This window comes from Sus scrofa, chromosome 7 (genome assembly GCF_054392235.1).
Source record: "Sus scrofa isolate SSC_HxYL_T2T_F1_AM1 chromosome 7, Sscrofa_HxYL_maternal_Yorkshire_Landrace_v2.0, whole genome shotgun sequence".
Lineage (NCBI taxonomy): Eukaryota > Metazoa > Chordata > Mammalia > Artiodactyla > Suidae > Sus > Sus scrofa.
The window spans coordinates 126049582-126076508 of NC_139389.1; the positions used below are offsets into that span (position 1 = coordinate 126049582).

Sequence of the window (26927 nt, forward strand, 5' to 3'; positions counted from 1 at the left end):
CAACGTCAGATCCTTAACCTACTGAGTGAAGCCAGGGATCGAACGTGCATCCTCACAGACACTATGTCAGGTTTTTAACCCGCTGAACCACAAAAAAAACTCTGGTTTTCTTAATGGAGAACAGTTTCTGGGACTCCAGATTGATTCATCACTAGAGCACTGGATTTCTGCCTCAGATTTCTTTGAAGGCATCAAAACCCAAAGCTCTAAATTCTATGGTATCAACTGGCTGAAGTCATGGGATGGTTCATTCAAAAAACTTCATATTTCATTCATAAAGATTTTAGTTCGAAAATGAAGTCTTTTGCTTTTGGATTTATGATATTAATTTCCACAGTAGAAAACTGTCCTGATATTTCATTTTTTATCTTTTAGGGCTGCACCTGCGGCATATGGAAGTTCCCAGGCTAGGGGTGGAATTCAGAGCTGCAGCTGCTGGCCTATGCTACAGCAACGCCAGATCTGAGCCACGTCTGCAAACTACACCACAGTTCATGGCAATGCTGGATCTTTAACCCACTGAGCAAGGCTAGGGATCAGAACCGTATCCTCACAGATAGTAGTCAGATTCGTTTCTGCTGAGCCACGACGGGAACTCCTCTTGTCCTGATATTTCTTAGCTCAAACTTCTCCTCTTGCATAGGTGTATAGAGATCTAGGACCTTATTCCCTTTCCAAATAGGTAATATTTTAGTGTTGGATGCATCTGTGATTTTAGAAATGTAATGCTGTATGAGCAGCGTCCATCTAAGCCTACCGATTAAGGGCTGTAACTCATTTAAGGGTACCCTTGAATAGATTCCCCTCCCCTATTGTCATCTCTAGCTTAGGACCTTATTGACACACCTGAACTTTCTGATGTTTTCAAAGTCAAGAAGCAAAGGGAACCATAGGAGTCTAGCTCTTTAAATGATACAAGCAGAAACAAATCACAGTCTTTCTTGAATTCATTTCACTCTTGACGGTTTTTCACAATGCAACTGGGCTGTCCCTGTCACTTCCCTGTGAATGTGATCTTTAGAGGATTTATAAAAAGAAGAGAAAGGGACTTTCCCTGGCCCCCAGAAACAGACATTTATTCACCAGTTGTCTCTTTGCTTCTTGCCCAGGCGCCACGAAATCCAGCCTGCTGTCAGCACCCAGCATCGTGAGTATGTTTGTGCCAGCCCCCGAAGAATTCACAGATGAGCAGCCGACGGTGATGACAGACAAGTAAGCTCGCAGTTATTTTCTTCACTAAGTTGTCAGAATTTGAGAGTTGCTCACTGTGGGTTGTGAGGAAATATCAGAGGAGACTTGCTGTGCTTTTAAGGCATAATTGGTTCTTTGAATGGCTGTAGCCTTAAGTGTTGGTATGCATTTGCTATTTTAGACATGCAGTATCATATAGTCAGCTTTCATTTATGCCAAGGCATTTTTCTTTTTTAATTTGGACAAATGCAATTAATACCCTCTTCCTGATTATTCCTAGCAAAAATTTAACACAAATAAAATCCCTCATTCAGAAGCTTCAAGTTGTTTTTTGTTTTTGTTTTTGTTTTTTGGGGTTTTTTTTTTTTTGTCTTTTTGCAATTTCTTCGGCCGCTCCCGCGGCATATGGAAGTTCCCAGGCTAGGGGTCGAATCGGAGCTGTAGCCGCCAGCCTACGCCAGAGCCACAGCGTCTGCAACCTACACCACAGCTCACGGCAACACCGGATCGTTAACCTGCTGAGCAAGGGCAGGGACCGAACCTGCAACCTCATGGTTCCTAGTCGGATTTGTTAACCACTGCACCATGATGGGAACTCCTTGAAGCTTCAAGTTGTTTGAGAGGGACTAAGTTTGAGACTTGATTCTTATTTCCATCCTGCTAGCAGAATCTCTTCTCTGAATCTCTTCTCTGAATCTCAAGTTGGTTATGTTGCCTTTCAGTTTGCCAGCCTTCAGTATCCCAGATTTCTTGTGGGATGAAGTCCAAATGCTTTAGCTTAGTAGAGAAAGGCCCTTTAGGTTGTGAAAGCATGGCCTTAACCACTCCCCACCAGGAACTGCCTCCTCAGCCCCCTCACCATTTCCAGAGCACACTTGATGTATTCTCTTCTCTGTGATCACAGGTGCCCTTCTCTGTACTTTCTCCGCCTGGTGAACTCATATTCATTCATCAAGACCCAGCTTAAGGCGAAGTTTCCCTATTTCACAAGGCAGAAAGCATCATGCCATTCTCCAAGTTGCCATACTATTTGATACAGCTCTCTGTTCTACCACTTACCATATTGTAGTTTAGTTGTTTAGCTGTTCACACATACATGTTGTGTGATAGCGTGTGAGCTTCTTAGGGACTGGGACCCTTCCTTCCGGATTTTATACTCTAAGCTCCCTAAACATTGCCTGGCACACAAATGCTGTTTGGTGAGTTTGACAGAAAATGAGACATGTAGGATTTCAAGTTTGGAGAGATGCCTTGGGCCAAGGAGGCTTCCTGGTAAAGGTGACTCAAGTGACAAACTGAGTAGGCTTGTGATAGAGGGAGAGGAAGGCGAGGTGGAGGCGGCTGGCCACAGCTGGCCCTCGTTCCTGAAGAACTGAAGGGCCTGAGTTGAACAGCTGCCTTACAGTGTCCACATGGGAAGCACCTAGTCGCTTGTGGAGGGCTCTTCATAACTCCTTCTTTGGTATAATTTCCCCATTGTGTCCTCCTCCAAGTCTCAATCTTTCCCGGTTATCTTCCTGGTTGCCTTTGTGTGTACTCCATTCACCTTCTTTTCTAGTTACAAATGTGAATCCTCTATTCTAACAGAAGTCAATTGGTAAGGGATGATATCTATGTGTATTAGGTAGTTTTCAGATGGAAAGGTCACAGTAGTGACCTTTGCTTTTCCTGGTAGACCTCGCTTTATAAAGCTGCCCAACTGCAGTTGAAAAGAAGAGCTTTGGCTTGGGCTAAGATGAAGTAAATTGAACGTACATTAGATACTGCAAAGAGCAGTAAGTTGGAAGTTACTTAAGAGCAGAAGCTATTGTGTTTTTACAGACACACTCAGTAGGCATGGTGAGTTCCTAAAACTGATCTGAGTGAGGGGTGGAGAAGGGACTGTGGTCCAGATTCCCTAGGCTTTCCACAGGGTTCTACTGACTAGACTATTCTGTCTCTCACCTGCAAACAGAACATTTTTAAGTTTGAAAGCTTAAGAAAACTTCCATTTGTGCCTAGACATTTTTCACTCTTAATTTTGGTAATGAAAAAAATCTACTTATTGACTATCCCTAACAATAATTTCACATGCATGATAAAATCCCTCAACCAGAAGCTTCAAAATGTTCGTCCACCTGGTGCTCACTGTAAAAGGGAGGAATAATTCATGTACAGACCAAATACTTATGAATGGAAAGAATACTTCCTGTGATCAGAGGAAGCTTCCTCATCTCTGCTGTGTGTAAGCTACTTCTGTGTCTAAAGTGAGGGTGGTACAGGAGTTTCCTATTTACTGTTAGAGTTGGGCCACTGAGCGCCTTTGGAGGGCTTTCCCGAGATGCACCCAAAATGGCTACATCAACTTATAACTTGAAATCATCTAGCTTTCATGGAAGGCATTCCTCTGTTTTCTCTGCAGATGCCACGACTGTGGGGCCATTCTTGAAGAATACGATGAGGAAACCCTCGGGCTGGCCATCGTGGTCCTCTCCACATTCATTCACTTAAGCCCAGACTTGGCAGCCCCACTGTTGCTGGATATCATGCAGTCTGTGGGAAGGTGAATGTCCGCTTCTGTTTTGTTTGGTAGGAAGGACCTTACTCCATCAACGTCCTGAAACAAAAACTACCAGTTCAAAAGCGAAACACGCAGCCATCTTGCAGATGCTTGCTACCTGTGGGATCAGCGCAGACTAATTTTACAAGCTGAATGGACCAAACTTTGGGTTGAATTCCACAGCTGCGTAGGGTCATGAGTCACAGTGTCAGAGGGGAGCTGGAGGCAACTGCACAAGAAAACCCTCCTGTTTGCTGTTTTCTCTTACTGTATGAGCTGATGTATGTTACAGTGCTCAGAACTGTGCATACTTCACACTAAACACTTTGTAACTTTTAGATATTATTGATATTATTATCTCTCCTTGCTTGTTTTAAAATGGGTTCTCTAGGCATCTGTAATCTTGGGGTGGCTCACTTAATTATGCAACTTGTTGGGGGGGGATTTTCATGTGAAGGAATAAATGGAAGTATAGCAGTTTTACACTTTGGCCTCAGAAAAAGGAGGAACAGAGCCTTCACCCTGACTGGTGAAACGTGCTGCTTTGAGAATTTTCATGTTAAGATAATTCCATTTAGTAGATAGGACGCTAGAAGAACAGGGATGGATTTCAGGGATATAAGTAAAGCTGAAATTTAGTTTAAAAAAATTGTTGTCCTAGCATACAGAAACTATAGGAGAGGGCTGAATTAAATTCCACACGAATGTATGAAATTTCCAATTTGTGCTAGCACGGAGTTGGGTGCTTCTGTCTGCAGACATTAGACCTAGCTCTTATCCTCAAGTGCTCTGTGGCTTAGCTGCTGAAGAAGACAGTGATGTGTGGACTAACCAAGTAGGGACATGATTAAGAGCTGTAATAAGTGGCGTGTATGGTAAGTACTATGCAAGTTCAGGATAAAAATGATTTCTTAGGGAAAGTCCCTATGGAGGAGGTTGGAGGAAAAATGATTCTGCAAAATCCTTGTATATGAAAGAAAGAGAATAATAATGGAGCTAAAATTTAATTACTTTTTTCCTGTTTTTTTTTTTTTTTTTTTTTTTTGTCTTTTTAGGGCCACACCCATGGCATATGGAGGTTCCCAGGCTAGGAATCCAATCAGAGCTGTAGCTGCCTGCCTACGCCACAGCCACACCACCACCAGATCTTTGCCTTGTCTGTGACCTACCCCACAGCTCATGGCAATGCCAGATTCTAACACACTGAGCGAGGTCAGGGATCAAACCCTCATCCTCATGGATACTAGTTGGGTTCATTAACCACTGAGCCACAGTGGGAACTCCTAAAATTTAATTACTTTTTAATGAAAAAAAATGCTGATTTCAAGTTAAAGACAAACAGGGAAGCATTAAAAACCCCTTGATCCCGAAACTACGTGACTCCCTTATCCTCCTTCCCCAGACTTTTCTGTAGTATCCTTAGGGGTGTTTATCCTTAGGAGTATAGAGTCAGAGATGGTATTAACGATTCCACCTCTGATACTTAGAAATGGCCAATGTGCAAAGTAAGTGATGAACACAGGGTGATGGAGAGATAAGATAAAATTCTTTCGTTTAAGCTTTATTTTGTTTTTGTTTGTTTGGAAACAACGTAACAGCTTTGAACCTTTGAAGTGAAGCAAAGGAAAAACAGTAGCAGATGCATTTTTACATACAAATCTTTAAATCTCTACCTTCTCTGGGCAGACTAGTAAAACACAGGGAGCACATTAAAGCAAGCTGTCACCATTCTTAGCAACCCAGCCTACCAAGAAAAGCAGATTCAGTAATCACCTGATTCAGGGTTTCCTTGCAAGCCAAGATTGCAGATGAGGTAATGTGGACTCATGAAAACTTGGTTTATTTATCCTAGTCCCAGAGGAATTATTTCCAGCATGTTCTAAGAGTGTAAGTTCAGCATCTTCCTATTATTTACCACCCAAGCCTTTCCATATGATTTCTGTATTTTGCTCTCTACTTAAATCCCTCTTAAAATTCACCCATCCCTTTTTCTAGATACAGCCTTCAAGATCACATTTGCTGCACCCTTAATTACTGTTTTCTTCATTTGCCAATGCTTACCTATTCATTGTAGTGTCATTAGTATGCGAGGACCTTTAATGAAAGCAATTGGGAATGGTGTCTGATATTACTTGTTGCTGGACCTTCTACTTGTCTTCAAATGGATTCTTGACTCAATTCACTCTTGCGGTTTTTTTTTTTTTTTTTGTCTTTTGTGTTTTTGTTGTTGTTGTTGCTGTTGCTATTTCTTGGGCCGCTCCCGCGGCATATGGAGGTTCCCAGGCTAGGGGTTGAATCGGAGCTGTAGCCACCGGCCTACGTCAGAGCCACAGCAACGCGGGATCCGAGCCGCATCTGCAACCTACACCACAGCTCACGGCAACGCCGGATCGTTAACCCACTGAGCAAGGGCAGGGACCGAACCCGCAACCTCATGGTTCCTAGTCGGATTCGTTAACCACTGCGCCACGACGGGAACTCCACTCTTGCGGTTTTAAGTAAATTTTTAGCACTCCTCTTATTTGTTTCTTTAATATCTTACTGATCAAGACATTTTTTTCCTTTTTGTTGTTACAGCTACATGTACAGCATATGGAAGTTCCCAGGCTAGGGGTTCAATCGGAGCTGCAGCTGCTGGCTTATGCCACAGCCACAGCCACATGAAATCCAAGCAGCATCTGTGACATATGCTTCAGCTTGCAGCAATGCCAGATCCTTAACCCACTTAACCCAGGAATCAAACCTGCATCCTCATGGACACTATGTCCAGCTCTTAATCCCCTGAGCCACAACAGGATCTCTTTTCTAAACCCAGCAATTTAGTCTTTTTCTTTCTATACACGGAATACTTCCATGCATATAGAACCATATAATTACTTTTCAAAAATGACGTTACGTATATAGATTACTTAACCTAATAGCGTTTCTCTTCTCGATTGCCATTTCAACCCACCAATTTGCCGACAAATACTATTACTTTTTTTTATTATCTTATAGGCTTTTACAATGTGAGGTTTGTTTGCGGTAGGTTTGTGTTTAAGGTTGTACACAAAGAAATGAGTTTTGAGTTGAATTAATATGGGGATGAAAAGAGTTGAATGCTGTTCTGATATCTGTCTGCTCTGGCTGCAAAGGAAGTTTTTGTAGATTGGCTGGGTGATATTCAACTAACTCAACAGGGTGCATTTCCATGGAGATATCTGATTTGGTGCTGAAAGCAGATTTCAGAAACTGGGTTAAGTTGAACCCTGGAGACTGACCACTGAGTGGGTCTTCTTCCCTGGTCAAGGGAATTGTCAGTGGTTTAATGTGTCTCCCATCTAAATGGGAGCTGCATGGGATTTCCCGTCATGGCTCAGTGGTAACGAACCCAACTAGTATACATGAGGATGCAGGTTTGATCCCTGGCCTTGCTCAGTGGGTTAAGGATCCGGTATTGCTGTGAGCTGCGGTGTAGGTTGCAGATGTGGCTTGGATCTGGCATTGCTGTGGCTGTGGCGTAGGCTAGCGCTACAACTCCAATTCGACCCCTAGCCCGGGAACTGACATACGCCACAGGTGTGGCCCTAAAAAAAGACAGAATAAAAAAAAAAAAAAAGGGAGCTGCAATGGGGCCTACTGCACTACTCATGCATTTCATCACGAAAACTGAAGAACTAATGTGACTCTGTTTACTTTATTTCCTAGATTGGCATCCAGCACAACTTTTTCTAATCAAGCAGAAAGGTAAGATCCTAAAGCGAGCCCAAATCTCACTTTCTTTTTGTCCCTTGTGCGTGTTCATCCATTTCTAAGACACTGGAGTGTGTACCAGGGGAGAATTTTCTTAGGTTCAGTTGCAGCTCCAGAGAGTACTTGTTTATTTTCTGTTCACGGCTTCATTTCCTCACTTCCACGTTCACTCACTTCAGTCAAGAAATACTTTTCGGCCCACTGTGTATCAGGCATCATGCTAGATACTTAAGTTTCAACTGGGGCAAAACTGGCATGAGAAGAGGCCCAGGGAGGCCAGGCCGGCTGGAGCTCACAAGGTCACAGTAAGGAGTTCAGCATTTACAGCGTGAAACAGGGAGGGAGGAGCAACATGACTTAATTTGTGCTTTGAAAGGATCATTCTAACTTCTCGTGTTTAAAACAGATCAAGAATGGAAGCAGGAAAACCAGTTTGGAGACCATTTCAGTGGTGCAGATAGGAGATGATAAAGGCTTGGTTCAAGGGAGTAAGAAGTGGTCATATAAAAAATATATTTAGGAGTTCCCGTCGTGGTGCAGTGGTTAACGAATCCGACTAGGAATCATGAGGTTGCGGGTTCGGTCCCTGGCCTTGCTCAGTGGGTTAACGATCCGGTGTTACCGTGAGCTGTGGTGTAGGTTGCAGACACGGCTTGGATCCCGCGTTGCTGTGGCTCTGGCGTAGGCTGGCGGCTACAGCTCTGATTCAACCCCTAGCCTGGGAATCTCCATATGCCGCGGGAGCAGCCCAAAGAAATAGCAAAAAGACAAAAAAAAAAAAAAAAAAAAAAAAAGAGAGAGAGAGATATTCAAAAAATATTTTGAAAGCAGAGCCAACAGAATTTGCTGATATATTAGGTGTGAGAGAAAGAGAGGAGCCAAGAATGACTCCCAGGTTTTTGAGCAGTTGGGTAGAGGGAAGTGCCGTTTACTAAGATGGGCAAGCCTGGGTGAGAGATGAGTGGGTATGTAGCAGGCAGACCTGATCTGGTCTGGGTAGTGGTAAAGGGGTGGGAGAAGGAGAGAAGGGCTTCCTTTAGAAGTGATGTTTGTAGGAGTTCTCGTTGTGGCACAGCAGAAACAAATCTGACTTGTATCCATGAGGATATGTGTTTGATCCCTGGCCTTGCTCAGCGGGCTGGGGATCCAGTGTTGCCCCAAGCTGCAGTGTAGGTTGAAGACCATGGCTCGGATCCCTCCTTGCTGTGGCGGTGGTGTAGGCTGTGGTGTAGACCCCTAGCCTGGAAACTTCCATATGCTGTGGGTGTGGCCCTAAAAAGCAAAAAAAAAAAAAAAAAGGTTGTGGGGAAAAGCATGTGCAAAGATCTTGAGGTGGTAAAGAACACACTCTACAGGAGGACCATGCAAATGCCAGTGTGGTTGCAGCACAGAGATGTGACCCTTGCTTAGATTGGTTTGCCAGATTACAAGGGTTTATAAGCCATATTAAATAGTTTGGACTTCCTTCTACTAGTAGTGGGAGGCCACTGAAGGATTTTTAAGCAGCAAGGTGTGGGTGGGTGGGTGTGTGTGTGTTGCAGTGGATGGAAAGGACCAGAGGAGAGCAGGAATGGATACCATGTGTAACTCTGTGCTTTAGTTTTCTCATTTATAAAAGAGGAATACTAACACACACCCTTCTTGTGCCACAGGGTTATTTGCTGTGAGGTCCAAGTGATACAATATGCATGACAGCTCAACTGTCCTATAACTGTAACACAGTGGTGTTGTTATTGCACTTGTGAAACTTACGGTTTTAGGGATGTTTGGTGCTCTCTCTCTCGCTCTTTTTGCTGCATTTGCAGCATATGAAAGTACCTGGGCCAGAGCTGAATCTGAGCTGCAGCTGCCACCTATGCCTCAGCTGTGGCAACACTGGATCCTTAACTCACTGCACCCAGGCTGGGGATTGAACCCGCACTGCCCAGGGGCCACAACAGCAGGAACTCCTTGCTCTTCTTTTTTATGCTCTTATTTAGTCATAGTTTTTTTTAAAACTTTTTCCCCAACACTCCATTATGAAAAATTTTAAACATATTGAAAAATTGAAAGAATTTTATAGAGAACACTCATATACCTATCACTTAGATCCTACAATGAACATTTTACTTGCTTTATATGATTTTTTTGTATTAACACTGTAATGTAATAAGCTAACTTGACTTAATAGCTTTAGTAGCTACTTTCTAGATTCCTTAGCATGTAAGCCATTTGTATGTAAAAAAAAATCATATCTGTAAATAGTGATGGTTTTACTTCTTTCTGATTTTTATGCCTTTTTTTTTTCACCCTATTGCAATGGCTAGGACTTTCAGAACAATAATAAAGATGTGAGTGAGCATCCTTGCCTTGTTCCTGCTTTTGCAAGAAAAGCATTTAATGTTTCACCATTAGTTATGTTTGCTGTAGGTTTTCATAGATGCCCTTTACCAGACTGAGGATGTCCTCCTATTTCCAGTTTGCTGAGAGTTTTTATCATGGATGCATGTTGAATTTTATCAAATGCACTTTCTGTTATCTACTTTTGAAATAACTATGATTTTTGCCTCTTAATATACTGAATTTTATTGATTGGCTAATAAGTCATTTGAGTATGACTTAATATGAAGTTAGTTTTACATTTCTGGGATAAACTTCACTTGGTCATGGTCAATCATTCTTTTTATCTATAGTTAGACTATTGGCCTGTCTTTTATGTTCCTTCTTTGTTTTGTATTGTTTTTGTTTTCTGTAATAACTTTATCTGAATTTAGTTTGGGGGCTATGCTAACTTCATAAAATAAACTGGGAAAGGTCCCTTCCTTCTCTGGCTTTTTAAAGTCTGTGAAAGTTTGGTGCCATTTCTTCCTGAAGAGCATTTTTGACTTATAAGTTCAAACCAGCATATCAGGGTACTCAGGCAGAAAGAAACAGTTTAGGTAAGAGGGACCTTTTACTAGTTGTCCTTTTGGGCTCTCTGATTTCCTCTTTCTTCCTTTCCATAACTCTGCCACAATCACCTCTGGGAACATCCTTTCTGATACTTTGGTCTAAGGGGAAGGACCACATAATCATCTCTTGGCTCCCTGTTGTGACACGCAGAGGTGGTGCTGAGGGTAAAGGCGAAAACTGCACATATCAAAGTCCTAACCTTTTTACAAGTACCAGCTCAGATGCCCCAGGAAAACTTCCTAAATCTTCCAACAGGAATGAACATACCCCTCCCTGCATTTTCCCTCAGAGGAGCCCTCTCTCTTAGCCAAGGACACTTTCTGGGAGGATCTGACTGATAATCCTGTCCTGGGCTCTAGTCCTGACTCCGCTATTCTCTGACCTTGTAGCCTTTGTAGGTCACTTTTTCTCTCTGGACCTGGGAAATGTCATCTGTACACTGGGGTGGCTGGAATTAGTCTGAGGCCAACTCTGGCATTACCCGGTTCCCTCTTTCTAAAAACTTACTCTTAACAGGGATTCCATCCCAGAAGGATACTTCCTCTTACTAATGAAAATGACAATGAGATGGTCTATAAGAGATGTGTACACGAATAAAGAGGTAAATAAATACCTAAACTCATGTTGGTTGCGCCAAGATTCCTTGTCTTTTCTCTCTCTCTCTGTTCAACCTCAGCATGATGGTCCCCGGCAACGCAGCGGGGGTGGCCAAGCAGTTCTTGCGCTGTATCTTCCATCAGCTGGCTCCCAACGGCATCTTCCCGCAGCTGTTCCAGAGCACCATCAAAGGTAATCCCTCCGCGGGGAATCCAGACACCACACACGTGGCTAGCCACTGAAAGCCGAATGCTCCTAAGTCGGACTGTTGACTTTCCAGATGGGACTTTTTTACGGACCTTGGCCACGTCTCTGATGGACTTCAATGAGCTGAGCTCTGTTGCTGCTCTCAGTCAGCTCTTGGAGGTAGGTCTGCTTTGCTGACACTCTAAGCCCTGCCGAAGTCGCTTCTGAGGAAGATAAATACTAAAATTAAAATGTCAGACTAAACTTTGAATAATTTAAAATTAATTTAAAAAATAAAAATTGCCAATGCAGAGTATAGTGGCAGTTGCACACTACTGTTTAGCATGGACTTACTATTTACTTAGAGTTTCTAGACCCTTCTGCGAAGGCCAGCCATTGACCACCCACCTCCGCAAAACTCGCCAGCTTTCAAAATGGGTGGAAGACGTGCTTTTATCGCGAGACTTGGATTCCCATTTCGCCTCACAGCTTGTTTGTTGTATCGCGAGATCTGCGTTCAAGTGCTGCTCGTTTGCTATATCGCGAGGCTTGAAGCCAAGTCTCACCTCTGCAGCAGGCATGCGTACCTGCTGTGTCACCTGGCGGTCGGTCTCCTGGCGTCTGTTTATTAGCCCGGAGGCTTGGCAGATTGTGGTAGGGTCTTTGCTGCTGTCATGGTAGTTATTCATAATCTTTGGCTGGTGGAATTGCGAAGTATCATTCACTGTGTCTTCTTAGCAGTTAACCAATGCCAATTGTAGATCTTTGGGAGATATTTCTAATTTCCTGCCCCTATTTCACACTGAGTCAAAGATCACAACTCCCCCCACTAAGTTCGTGTGGATTTGTCGTATTTTCTCTGTACTCCTGCAAGTGCAGTGATTGGCCTATATGGTAGGCACACAACACGTGTTTCGTGTTTATAGCATGGTTATGTGATTTTAAAAAACTTACCTTCACCAAATAACTGTATGAATCCCCACTCTCTCTCAGCAGTTGATTGCCTATGCTTTTGTGTTTTTAGGGTCTAAATAACAAAAAGAATTTACCAGCAGGGGGTGCTATGATACGCTGTTTGGAAAACATTGCTACGTTCATGGAAGCTTTGCCCATGGATTCTCCTAGTAGCCTCTGGACCACAATCAGCAACCAGTTTCAGACATTTTTTGCCAAGCTGCCTTGTGTTTTGCCTTTGAAAGTAAGGAACCCGGGATTTCATTTAAAATTACTTCCTTACCGTTTGCAGACCAGCTGGGTCTTGGGTGATTTAATGTTTCATAAAGAGCCACAAGGAATCTCTGTTAGCCACAGTACTCTTTAGTTTTCTCTCCAGATGTTACAGAATGACAGTAATATGCAATTGGCATTTTGAGTTAGTGATTTCATGTTTCCAGTTGATTAAAATATTTAAAAGTTCAGGAAGACATTAGTAGAGTGTGTTTATCTAGGAAATTTTCTCAAATGGGTATTAAATACATAAGTAAGTAGACTCATCTAAAAGGAAACCAGACATGTAATGGAAGCTTCAACTTCAGAGAATTGTCTAAAAGGAAGTGTTTGCTTGTGTGTTTATGAATCAAGTACCAAGATACTTCTATTTGGCTGCTCTACCCCCTCCTCCCCACCTCCTCACCCCCTGTCCCATGCCATACCGCCCACCAAGAATACATACGCAAAATTACCTTGCTGGAAATCTGGTAGCCTAAGGAACATTTCCAACATGAGCCTGTTAAAGGCAAAGACAGAATCCTATATACTGTCAAAGCTGGAAGAGATCCGTAAAAACCATCCTTTTTGACACTTGCATTTTCCAGATGGAGAACTGCAAATTCAGAGATAGTGGCAGCGTGTAGATTGGAACTCAAGTCTTCTGACTCCCTATCTAGTGTCCTTTCCACTCAGACTCCTAGAGTCCTTCTGGAGCAAGGGTGAATTGAAGGCATTCAGGTATATAGCAGGGAGAAAGAAGGTAGTGGCCATTGCTATGTTTTTGAACTTCTTTGGTTCCACAGGCTTTTTGTCCAGACCACAGGTAAAAATATTCAGCTTGCAGTAAAAGGAATCACTTGTTGATCTGACAAGTGAAGTTACACATTGGCAGCACCACTTCTGAAATGAATAGTACACATATGTAAAACATTTTTAGAAAACCAGTCACCTCTGATAATACCTTTTTTCACATTGGCAGATTTGGAAAATATGACCCCCCCAAATAAGGTCTGTAAGGATGATAACTCAGGGGCTGTTAGCTTGATGTGTGCTGCTTTACTTCTGAAATTACTGTGGAAATCAGGAATTCTGAGATCTTTACAGTCTCTCATATCCTCTGATTCCTGTCTATCCACAAATCTGGAGTGGTTGAATAAATCCAAGCAAAGAGGATTAGTACCACGTATGCACGTAGCTCTTGTGCACACGTTCTTAGGAAATCAAATGCCTGCATTTTAACACATCCACTTGGGTCCGCCCTAGGGCCTCCCTAGGACCAGATTCATCAGTCAGGGCCATTCATTGCTTAAGAGCCACACAATTTAAGAGAAAGGATGAGACAGGCATGGCAAATTCAAATGTTTATAGGCTGATGCTATAATCAAAATATTTCATTTGAACACAGACCAGTTGGAAATATTGCCAGCTATAAACAATTGGTAAGCCTAATTTGTAACAATCAGCCCTGCCCAGAGGGACCCTGACTGCAAGGTTAATGTGTGGAGTGAGAAAAGATAATGAGGAGAATTGAGACCCCTGAGAACTGGAAAGCACTGGTTTCTTCTAATGGGTCAGCTGCCACCCCACTCCAGGCCATCCTTATGTGGAAATGCAGCCCTCTTATTGTCCATCTTCCCATATTTTCCAAGATGATATTTCCTGACTTTGAAAATACTTTGGGGAACTGACGAGCTGCCAGTTTTCAGCCCCTGGTTTAAAGTAATGTAAATGTCATATCACCTCCTCTGGGTGTTGAGTAGATTAAACAGACCAGTGATTCCCTTAGAAGGTACCTGCAAATGCTTTCAGAATTTATCTAAAAACTTGCTCTGCTGGATCCTGTCTGGGCACTCTCTCTGGACATCCTATACTTTGTTTTTAATCTCTGAGGGAAATATTAAGCCATTGAAAGACTTTCCATAGTTTGTTTCTCACCAGTGTAGAGACTGGAGTTCACCAGTGTAGAGACTGGAGTTCAAACTTCAGTGTTATAATGCCCTTGAAGGACTTTCTAAAAATCTGATTCCTGGGCCTTATTCTGAGAATTTCTGGCCCAGTAGGGGTGTGACCTGAAGAATTGCATTCCAGTTAGTTTCCAGGTAATTGAGCTGCTGCTGGATTGTCCACGGAGAACCACTGGCTTAGTTGGTACTTTCTTAAAGAGATTAATATTTAAGTAGCTTCAGAGATTTCACTGTAGCCTGCTATTGTGATGTATTTTACAATGTTAGATAATATCATCGCTTATTCTTGTGGTAACATTTCCCCCCATCCCCAGTGCACATTCCTTTAAAAGTACGTTTTGATGTGGAATCTTGACAAAGTACAACTCTGATTTGTGAGGCATGACTTTCTCTTGTAGAAATTTTACTGCTTTTCCCCTGGTTTTTGTCATATCTTTTAGTAGCAGAGAAAGGACAGGTGAAACTGGTTCTCATTTGGACTAGACTAATGTTTTTTTAATTAAAAAAACCCCACAATATTGTGCCAATGTTGTGCCAATTTCTGCTGTACAGCAAAGTGACTCAGTTATACATACATATATGTTATTTTTTATATTCTTTTCCATCATGGTCTGTCTCAGGAGATAAGCTGTAGTTCCTGTGCTGTACAGTAGGACCTTGTTATCTATTCATTCTGGATGTAATAGTTTGCATCTATTAACCCCAAACTCCCTGTCCATCCCCCACCCTCTCCCCTCCCCCTTGGCAACTACAAATCTGTTTTCTGTTAGATCTGATCTCTAAGTAGGTTTTTTTTTTTTCTTTTCAGCATTGCCTTTCACAAATTAGTATGCCTCTTTAGAATGGGACTCATTTAATATCAATTAATATTATTTCATTGTTCAGTATTGTTCAATGGCTTAATTAAATTTTTTAAAGCTGAGAATTATTGTTTTTTCAACATGATTATATGGCATAGAAAACTGTAAGGAGGCAGGTATATTTCAAGTTTTTTTTTCCTAAAATAAATGCTATAGGAAATATATTAAATAAAAGATGCATTAAGAAGAGTACTGACTTTTATTTTTTTTGTTTGTTCACAGTGTTCTTTAGATTCCAGTTTGAGAATTATGATATGCCTCTTGAAGATACCCTCTACCAATGCTACAAGGGTATGTATGTTTCAGAAAAACATAACCGATTGGTAATTCCGGTTTTTAAAAAAATATTTTATGGTTATTCAGTTTTTGTCATTTTCAGTTTTCTTTTTATGACTGCCCTCACCACATATGGAAGTTCCTCTGCAGCCACCTGAGCCACTGCTCAGATTCTTAACCTTACTGTGCCATGGCAGGAACTCCTCAGTTATTTTTTAACCTAAAAAAAGCAGGAATGTAGCAATACTAAAGAAACACTAATCACATACTGAATGCTTCACCTTCGGCCTCTTTGAAAGTGTCCAGTGTAAATAGATGACAGTATTACTGTTTATCACTGGTCCTCTTAGTTCTGGGTCATGTCCACCAGTCCATCCTCCATACTGTGAGCTGGACGATCCTCCCAAACACAGATCTTATTGCACTTATTAAAAATATTTGATGACTTCTCATTTCTTTTAAGATAATGTCCAGATTCCTTAATGGAGCATACAAAAAGCTACTTCTTGACTTGCAAGCCTACCTTTCCAATTTAGTCTCATACTCATGCTTTCTTCCTACTTTCAGAATCATTGTCATCATCATCAAAACAACTGCTGTTTGTTGAGCACTTAACCATATGGCAGGCATTGTGCTGTATATTTATAATCTTATTTAATTTTATGCTTCCTTGCCTTTGCTTAGGCTGTTTCCTTTGCCTGAAATGCTTTATATCCTAGTTGGTGAGTGAACCTCTCATTCTTCGAGATGAGAATTTGAACCCCGTTCAAATTTTAAAAAGCTCACAGTCTCTGTAGCGACTTCCTCCTATATCAGATCTTGTGATAATTGGTAGAGCTCTCTATTAGCAGTTATATTATACCGAGGTTTCCCCAGTGAGCCTGTGAGATTTATGAAGCCCAGCACTGTGTCTCATTCACTTTTGAATTCCTGGCTACATTTCTGGGCTGCAGTATATGCAATAGTGCAAAAATTTGTATTGCACCGGCTTATAGCTACTAGTTAATATACCAAGAAAGCACATCCCCTGCAACTGTTTACCCTGACTGTGCTTTCATAGATTCATAGTTTATTCTGGAAAACTGCAAAGAGATCATTGGGTCTAGTCTGCTCATTTACAGATGAGGAACTAGGTTCAAAGAGATGAAGTGTCTGGCCCAGGTCACATAGCTAGTTAGTGGAAGATTTGAGACTTGAACCTAGGTCCTTTGATTTCAGGTTTTTTGATTTATTTGTTTTACCACGTTGCCCCTTCACCATGCTGCTTTGCTAGATAAAAGAGCAAGTTTCTATATAGGTTTGAATTCAGAATTTTTTTTTTTTTGACCAAAAAGGCTGCATTACACATCAACTAGAGACGTATTCCTATCCCTTTTCCTCCATTATTAGTGTTTCAAGGCAACAGCATTTGTACAGAGCAAAGAATACTGAATCGATAGTATTATTTCAAAGAGTATCTTTAAGGTTCTCTGTATGGAAAGCACTACATGGTTTCTGTGGGGAATACGAATAACAATCATAACTCCTATCCTCAGGGACAGTTAACATAATGAATTTGCTTTTGTATCAATAAGGAAAAAGGATCCCCGAAATGCACATAACCTTTGATCTTGTCATTCTTTTTCTGGGAATCTTTTCTTTCTTTCTTTTTTTTCAGGGCCGCACCTGCAGCATGTGGATGTTCCCAGGCTAGCGGTCTAATTGGAGCTGTAACCGCTGGCCGATACCACAGCCACAGCAACGCCAGATCTGAGCCACATCTGTGATCTACACTACAGCTCACGGCAACACCGGATCCTTAACCCACTGAGGGAGGCCAGGGATCAAACCCATAACCTCATGGTTCCAAGTCACATTTGTTTCTGTTGCGCCATGATGGGAACTCCCTGGGAATCTTTTCTAAGGAAGAAAATGCAAATGCAAATTTCATGCAAAAACTTATTTATTAAAATGTTACGTATAATAAAATCTGAACTTTTGTGGCCATTAAAATGGATTTTTATGAAGAATTAAATAGCCTTGGAAATTTCTTGTTATTATCATAACAAAATGTGGTATTATGTAGTGTAAGATTTCAACTGAGTAAACTGGTGTGTGATGAAGAAGAGAAATACATCAGAATGTTATCTCTGGGTGGTGGGATTATGGATGACTTTTATTTCCTTATCTGTACTTTCTACTGGTCCTGCATTTGCACATTGAGCATGTGTAACTTTTATAATTTAGACAGTTAGGACCACAGAGGTTGAGAAGTAATGGAAATCACAGCATGGAAGTGTTTTGGAACCAAATAAAAATCCTATCATCCCTAGAAAGCAATTCTCCCTCTGGAAAATTGTCCTGGAATTTGAGTTTGAATTTCATGCAATAGCTGTGTGGCCTCAACTACTTAACAGTCTCAGCTGCAAAATGGGAATATTAAAGCATCAGAGAGTTATGATACAATCATAACTAACAGTGATGAAAGGCTTATTGTTGCCAGGTGCTTTGCAATACATTATCTTTAATTCTCACAGCGCTAATGAGATGGAGGCTATTATTATCCTCACTTAACAGAAGAGAGAATTCAATCCAGAGAGGTTAACTCACTGATTCAAGGATACAGAGAGCTAAAGTTGGAAAACACTGGTGCAAAATTCTAGAGCTTGTGTTATAAACTGTTATAATATACCGTCTCCCCAGGACCATTACAAGAAATTTAAATGAGATAAACAATATAAAAGCATAAAACTCTTCCTGATGCTTAGTATGCACTCAGTAAATGTTTCTAATGACTGTAGAAAGCATGTGGATCTAAAACTGACCATTTATGGGTGGGATTCAGATGGGAAAAGCAAAATTGACAGTGCTTTCTTGATAATCATGGCAGGAAGCTGGGTCCTGATGAGTTTTATCTAAGCTGATAGTGCTTTGGTACCTACACATAAGGGTGGTTTTTGCTACTTGTCTGAGATAACAGGCTTCTAGAAGAGCCAGATTTGATGAACTCATACATGCTTAAAGAGAATTAGAGTGGGGGATCCTAATGCAAACCTCACAGAGTCTTGATTGCTGAAAATAACTTTGAGTTAGGTAGGTTCTTAAATGATACCATGAAAAACGGATTTTTTTTTTTTTGAAAAATAAAATAATTACATCATGCTCTTTGAGTCATTGATTGAAGGTTCAATTCTGTTCTTGTTACATTAAGGGTTGCTGTGGCAGCCACCTGGCAACAGATTTTAAGTTAAAAGGAATGATCACATTAGTTAAAGTATCATAAGACTTTAATATTTTTTTAGTGATAGAATCAGCAATTAATTATTTGGGCCCAATCTCCTTGCAGAGTTTGTTGGAACCATTTTCAAAACTGCTCAGCTTTGTAATTCAGAATGCCGTCTTCACTTTGGCCTACCTGGTGGAGGTGTGTGGCTTATGTTACCGAGCTTTCACTAAGGTAAGTTTACGTGTGTGTGTTCCTGGGAAAGTGAAAACTGGCAGAATATTCTTTCTAATCAGTATCAAATACCTCTTAGGTTAATTGCCTCAATATAGTTAAAAATATTTCTATTGAGGTCTAATAAAAACCATTAGAAGGAAACACTTTGCACATACATATATAAACTATATGTTAAATATGCAAATTTGGAGACCTAAGGGTCATATGGTTTAGAGAAGAGGTATTTTGGATGAAATGGGTAATAGTCTAAATGACCTCTAGTGTCCTTTTTCAAGTTCACCATCTTATGATTAGTGGGCAAGCCATCTGTACATATCAATTGTGTACCCAAAGTAGAAAAATATCAGCTTGTCATTTGTAAAAGCCTGTGGAGAGCTCCTTAATTCTCATCATTTGTCTTTCTCCCTGATTCTGTGTTCTTGGCCTCTGTGATTGTAATCTCATCTTTTGTCATCTTGCTTTGATAATGGTTTCTCTATTGCATTATCTTTGGTAGCCCCTGCCCCATTCCTGAGGAAATGGAAAAGTACTGCTTGCCCAGTGCATAGAGCAGCCTTGGTGCTGGTAGACATGTCCTAAAGGAAAAGCAGAAGGCAGGCCAGATTTAGTGCATTTTTGTCCTTGAGAATAATGTACAAATGTTACTTTTCCAGTTTCTAGATTTCCAAAGTTTATTTTCAGTGGGGTTTCTGTTTCTGTTGTTTCCGCTTAAACATTCAGAATACTCTTTTATTCATGTTGTCCACTTCTATCAGCCCTTTATTCTCTCATAAAAATCTAATTTTATATCAAGATTTTCGTTCTATTTAAAACACTTTTGTCTCCTTCTTACTGTCTTGTGTCCATTCTCCCATGTTAGGTGTGCCATGATAATCTTCTCTTTAATCTTTCTTATTATAAACTATTTATTACTCTGCCTGGAACAATACATTCTCTAACTACCAGAATAAACAGAATTTTTTTTCTTTCAAATCTTTCCTGAAAAATAACTTTTTTTCACTTAAGGAAATAGATCTATAAGACATAGCACCAAATACAATGAAAAGATATTCTATTTTCAGGAGTCATATTATTTCTTAATTTTCTCTATGCTTGCTTTGTTTGAATTATATGTTTTTTATAGGAAGAATCATAGTAATTTGTACTTCCTATGTTGTGTACTAAAAGTATTGATTATGGCAGAACTTCCACTATGTTGAATTCAAGATAGTCTTGGTTTTGAATATTCATTATGTACTATATCCCCTCATAATATATCATAATTTCAGTGGCTTCTCACTTTTGGGTGTCATCTACCCTTCTTCACTCTGTAAGTCAAAATGACCTTTACTTGTAGAAAGCTTTGATCCAGGGTGTTCCCACCTTTTCATAGATAATGAGAAACTATAAGAAATAGCTAAAGAAATAGCAGTAACTAATTGAGCCTTCCGCCTTATTTAATCAAAAGAAAAGGCATGGAAAGGTTAGAGATTTGAAGACTTCTCTATTTGGCACTTGGGCAGTCTAGATAACTTGCATACTGACCCACTTAGAGGTGAAATGTAATAAACATGACCTTAAACATATAGGTAATTTTATAAGAACAAATTGAAGAGGGAATTAAGAACCAGAGTGGTAAGCATATAAACTGACTTTGTAGCAGTTTGAAGGTGAGCAAGTTGAATGTCTTAGTGGCTTGAGTTTTTTGTTTTTAATTGATATATAGTTGATTTACAATATTATGTAAGTTACAGGTATATAATATAGTGATAAATGATTTTTAAAGGTTATATTCCATTTATAGTTATGATAAAAATTGACTGTATTCCCTGTGTTGTATGATTATCCTTGTAGCTTACTTTATATGTAATGGTTTGTACCGCTTAATCCTTGACCCTGAATTGTCCTTCCCCCCACTTCCTATTGGTAACCACTAGTTTTTTGTCTATATCTGTGAATCTGTCCTTTCTTGTTATACTCCTTTGTGGCTTGAGTTTTAAAGCCCACATGGAGAAAGGAAATGAAATTTGGGGACCATTTCAGGCTGGGAGTTGGAGCTGAGTTCTCTTCAGCAAAAAGCTAGAACCCTTGAAAGTCTATATGTTTGGTAAAACATTAATTTGGAAAGAATATATTCTCACATGGAAGTGACAAATAATGGGATTTGTCTGAGCTTGGGAACTGAAAGATCTGTAGTTTCTTTTGAAAATTAGTAAACATGAGCCTATATTTCAGCATGTTTAGAGTGTGAATTTGTAATACTTGCATGCTCTATGAACTCCCTAAGTGGAAAGTCAAATAAATTGCTGCTGGGCAAGTAATAGCATTGTAGTGTCTAGCAGAAATAAGCTTAAAATCGATTCTTAAACCTCTCTGGAGGGATATGCCTCCAACCTGGCCCCAACAGGATTCACATAATTAAAATCCTGATGAACATGAGATCACAATCTAAAATTACAAACATATGAGAAATAATCCACCATGAGCTACTTTAGCATAGTCAACAAAAACAAGATCATTCCAAGAACTTCCAACATTAGAACTATGTGATAGAGACTATAAAAACATACTCTGAATGATGAGCACATAAAGGATGAATTAAAAACATGAGGAAAGATCTAGTCACTTAAGAAAAAAGAATCAGACAGATTTGAACAAAGTACAAGTTCTAGAAATGAAATAGTTATTGATATAAAAAACTCAGTGGACAGGTTGGACAGCAGATTAGGCATAGCCAAAGAGGGATTCAGTGAAATGGAAAACAGATCTGAAGAAATTATATAACATGAAGCGAAGAGAGATAAAGAGATGAAGAATATAAAGAGAAGATCTAGATTATATCTAGTAAGTGTTTCAGAGAGGGAAAATGGGGTTTTATCAGTTCTAGAATTCGTGGAAATCATTGATGCTCTGATTCAAGGAAGCACAATGAGCCCTTAAAACATTAAAAATAAACTAAAGTTTTCCGTGCTCATGTCATGGTCTATATGGGTAGGTACAACTTAACAGAACAGCCAAGAAAAATATTTTAAGAGCTAGTCTATAGATAGACTGACAATGGACTTCTCAATAGCACAATGGAAACTGAAAGATAATGGAAAATATGTATTTAAAATTATGAGGAAAAAAATAACTGTCCTCCTGAATTCTCTAACAGCTCAGCTATCATTTAATAGAGAAGGCTAAAAAAATGAACTATCAGGAAAATAAGAAATTTCCTAATAGATTCCTAACTGAAACAGGAACTAATGGATACGTTACAACAAGAACTAAATTGAACCAAGAAGTGAAATATTGTAAAGTTGGTAAAGTGTAGAACTCTTAGTGGTCATTGACTGTATAAAGCAGTAATAATAATGATGATTAATCAGATGGATATACAAACAAGATGACACTAAATTACTAGATAAAAATAACCTATAAGATAGAAAGGGTATATATAGTTTGGGATTGGGGTTAAAATATTCTATATATTCTTCACAAGAAGGGCTGAGAGAATGAATAAATTTAAACTTTTAAGAATATCTGTAAATATTTTAAGTGTAAAAACTCCATAGGCCAGGAGAAAAAAATAAGAATAAAAAAGTCAATCAGCCTGTTGTGGCTCAGCAGGTTAAGGATTTGACCAGTATTTGCTCAGTGGGTTAAAGGATCCAGCATTGCTGTGAGCTGCAGTGTAGGTCACAGACGTGGCTCAGATCTAATGTTGCTGCAGCTGTGGTGTAGGCTGGCAGCTGCCCCTCCAATTGGACTCCTAGCCTGGGAACTTCCATATGCTACACATGCAGCCATAAAAAAGCAAAAAGAAAAAAAAATCAATCAAGATTAAAAGCCAATCATGGAACATGCTGGAATAAAAACATGTAAGATGAAAGAAATGAATTTCAAACATTCTAATAATCATAGTAAATATAAGTATACTAGACTCACTAGGGATTTTTAGATTTGACTAAAAAAAAACCCAGATACATGTTATTTGTAAGGTGTACATCTAAAATACATTGAAAGGCACTGGTGAAAATTTGAAAGAAAAGAGGTGAAAAAGGATATACCAGACAAATACTAAATTTTTTTTTTTTGTCTTTTGTCTTTTTAGGGCTGCACTTGAGGCATATGGAGGTTCCCAGGCTGGAGGTCAAATCGGAGCTATAGCTGCCAGCCTACACCACAGCCACAGCAACATGGGATGTGAGCCATGTCTGCGACCTACACCACAGCTCACGGCAACACCAGATTTTTAACCCACTAAGCAAGGCTAGGGATTAAACATGTGTCCTCAAGGACACCAGTCGGGTTCATTAACTACTGAGCCATGACAGGAACGCCACCAATACTAATCAAAAAAAAGTTGAAGCCAGTAAACGGAAATAAGTTGAAAAGTGTTATTGTAAAAAAGGTCACCATGTATTGATAAAAGGATCAATTCACTAGGAAAATATGACAGTTCTGAAACTCTATGCAGAAAGCTCCCCTCTGGCGCAGCAGGTTAGGGGTCCAGCATTGCTGCAGCTGTGACACGTCTGTAACTGCAGCACGGGTTTGATCCCTGGCCCAGGAACTTTCACATGCCACGGGTGCAACCTAAACAAAGAAAAAAACAAAAACAAAAACAAAATACAACTCTGTGCAGCTAGTGATGTAGCGCTCTATAGAAAATAAAAATGAGTTGGATTGCAAAGAGAGGTTGACAAATTCATAATCGTAGTGAGAGATGTAGTGCTTCTCTTTCTATTGATCTAATCAATAGATCAAGCAGATAAAAAATGAGAACGACTGCTAGATTTGAACAATATAATGAGAAAACTGAATATAATAGATACATAAAGGATCTTGAATCCACCAATTCGAGAATATACTTCAGGAAAAAAACATATATGGGACATTTGTACACCCAGAACAGATAATAGGCCACAATCAAGCCTTAATATGTACTGGGGGATCAGTTTCATGGAGTCTATTTCTCTAATCACAATGCAATTAAATTATAAATCAATAACAAACCATAACTGCATATAGGTGCTTAGGGTGGCTTAAAAAAGGGCTCCACATCTAAGGGGACACCACTCGTATTTTGGACATATTAAATTTTTGTGAGGATTGAGGCAGATGTAGAGATTTGGAGTGAAGTACCAGAGTAGCTGGGATGGGCACCTCTTACGTAAAGACACACCAGCTCAGAGGGCCCTGCACACACAGAGAACAGACACAGAGGACCACCCTACCTGTACACTTGTGTACACAGAGGTGCCCTGCCCACCTAGCCTCCAGGAGCCTGTGAGAGCTTTCTCTTGACTGCCCCCTTTTCTCTGATCTCCAGATCCTAATATCTACGGGTCCAGATTCTGACCCTGACACAGTCACTTTATCTGTTGTGGCAGGATGTGTGTAAAGTGTGTAGCTGTGTGGCATCCAGGGGGTGTGTGAGTGGGTATGCAACTAGGGCTGTTGACTGCAGGGCTATGAAAACTCATATTTTTTCAGATTTGCAATTATATGGATTTCTTTTTTTTGTCTTTTTACGGCTGCACCCATGGGGTATGGAGGTTCCCAGGCTAGGGGTCCAATAAAAGTTGTAGCTGCTGGCTTACACCACAGCCATAGCAACACCAGATCTGAGCTGCATCTGCAACCTACACCACAGCTCATGGCAGCACTGGATCCTTAACCCACTGAGCGAGGCTAGGGATCGAACCCGTGTCCTCCTGGAGACTAGTTGGATTCTTTAACCACTCCTGCAATTATATGTTAATATGTATGTGTGTTAGTGTTGGCTGTGTGCTCATTTTCCAGTTTATACAAAGTTACATATACATATTAATGGTGTGTGGGACTTGCTATATTTGGAAATTAAAATAGTCTTTTAAATAATTTATAGATCAAAGGAGATATAAGAGAATTTTGAAAAAAAAAATTTTTGGCCATGCCCACAGCATGCAGAAGTTCATGGGCTAGAGACTGAACCTGTGCCACAGCAGCAACCCAAGCCACTGTAGTGACAACACAGGGTCTTTAACCCACTGCACCACAAGAGAATTCCTAGGGAAATATTTAGAACTAAACCAGTTTGAAAATACATTTTAAAACTTGAGCTATATAGCCACAAAGATATTAAGAAGAAAATTTATGGTTTTAAATACTTCTTTTAAAAAAGAAGAAAAATAAAGTCCACTTAAGTTAAAATAACAGAGTAACCATAAGAAAACTTAAAGGACATAAATAAATGAAATAGAAAACATAGATACAAGAGGGGAACAATACAACCAAAAAGGAGCTTTGGTTAGACTAATAAAATAGACAAAGCTTTGGCAAGACTGATTGGGAGGAGAATAGAAAAGGCACAGATAAAAGAATATTAGCAATGAAAAGGGGGGCATAACTGCATACATACTAAGGACAAAAATGAATACTTTATGCCAATAAATTTCAAACCTTTTAGAGGAATGCTGTATGTACAATCAGAAAAAAGGAGAACTAGACTAAAATGATGAAAAAATGGAATCAGGAGTTCCCTGGTGGCTCAGTGGGTTTAAGGATCCGACATTATCCCTGCTGTGATGCAGGTTTGATCCCTGCCCCAGGAACTTTCACATGCTGTGGGCATGGCCAAAAAGAAAGAAAAAAGAAAAAAGATAGGGAATCAGTAGTTAAAAACCATTCCAATTTACAACCCTTAAACATTTAAGAGACATATTGAATTTACTATATGCAAATTAATATAGAGAATAGAATAAAGGGAACATTTTCCAACATATTTTATGAGGCCAGTAGATTCTCAATACCAACCAGACAAGGACAGTAGGGGAAAGGAAAAGTATAGGCCAGTTATACTTCAAAGATGCAAAAATTCTGAATGGATAATCACAAATTAATGCATTAAAAATAGAGCCTCACACTCAGTCATAAAAATAATGAAATTTTGCCATTTGCAGCAACATGAATAGACTTGGAGGGCATTACACTAAGTGAAATAAGTCAGAGAAAGACAAATATGTATGATATCACTTATATGTGGACTCTAAAAATACAGCAAACTAGTTAATATAGCGAAAAAGAAGCAGACTCATAGATACAGAAACCGAATTAGTGGTTACCAGTGGGGAGAGGGAATTGGGGAAGGACAATATAAGGGTAGGGGGTTAGGGGTACAAACTATATTATGTATAAAATAAGCTACAAGGATATATTGAACAATGGGGAATGTAGGACATATTTTATAACAACTATAAATGGACTATATCTTTAAAAATTGTAAATCACTATATTGTACACCTGTAAATTATATAATATTGTACACTAACTATATTTCAATTAAAATCTATGTGGGAAAAGAATCTGAAGGAGAATGGATATGTGTATGTGTATGACTGAATCACCTTGTTGTACAGCAGAAATTATTACAACCTTGTAAATCCACAAAACTTCAATAAAATTTTAAAAAGAGAAAGCAAAAAAAATTTTGGGGGGGGTGTCTTTTTTTTCTTTTTTTAGGGTTGCACCCACAGCTCATGGAAGTTCCCAGGCTAGGGGGTCCAGTCGGAGCTGTAGCTGCCAGCCTATGCCACAGCCACAGCAATGCCAGACCCGAGCCACATCTGTGGCCTACACCATAGCTCACAGCAATGCTGGATCCTTAACCCACTGAGTGAGGCCACGTCCTCATGGATACCAGTCAGATTTGTTTCTGCTGAGCCACAATGGGAACTCTGCAAGAAAATTTTAAACAAAGGAGTTCTTGTCATGTGCAGTGGAAACAAATCTGACTAGTATCCATGGGGATGCGGTTCGATCCCTGATCTCAGACCCCTGGCCTTTTTGCCTTTTTCTAGGGCCGCTCCTGCAACACATGGAGGTTCCCAGGCTAGGGGTCGAATCGGAGCTGTAGCCACTGGCCTACGCCAGAGCCACAGCAACGCGGGATCCGAGCCACATCTGTAACCTACACCACAGCTCACAGCAATGCCGGATCCTTAACCCACTGAGCAAGGCCAGGGATGGAACTTGCAACCTCATGGTTTCTAGTCTGA

At 40.1% G+C, this 26927-nt stretch overlaps 1 protein-coding gene across 34 annotated transcripts in view; it reads left to right on the top strand.

Moving 5' to 3' along the window:
* The window catches only part of UNC79 (unc-79 subunit of NALCN channel complex), a 261559-nt gene that overhangs the window by 196073 nt on the left and 38559 nt on the right, over positions 1-26927 (top strand). For all 34 annotated transcript variants that reach the window (XR_014811304.1, XM_084970070.1, XM_084970072.1 and 31 more), the window contains 8 exons: positions 1110-1212; positions 3593-3733; positions 7418-7456; positions 11070-11182; positions 11271-11356; positions 12201-12374; positions 15432-15500; positions 18811-18921. Coding sequence is in view for 33 of the 34 variants with exons in the window: in XM_084970070.1 (XP_084826196.1) it covers positions 1110-1212; positions 3593-3733; positions 7418-7456; positions 11070-11182; positions 11271-11356; positions 12201-12374; positions 15432-15500; positions 18811-18921 (836 nt within the window). In the remaining variant the exon portion in view is untranslated. The remainder of the gene's footprint in view (positions 1-1109; positions 1213-3592; positions 3734-7417; positions 7457-11069; positions 11183-11270; positions 11357-12200; positions 12375-15431; positions 15501-18810; positions 18922-26927) is intronic.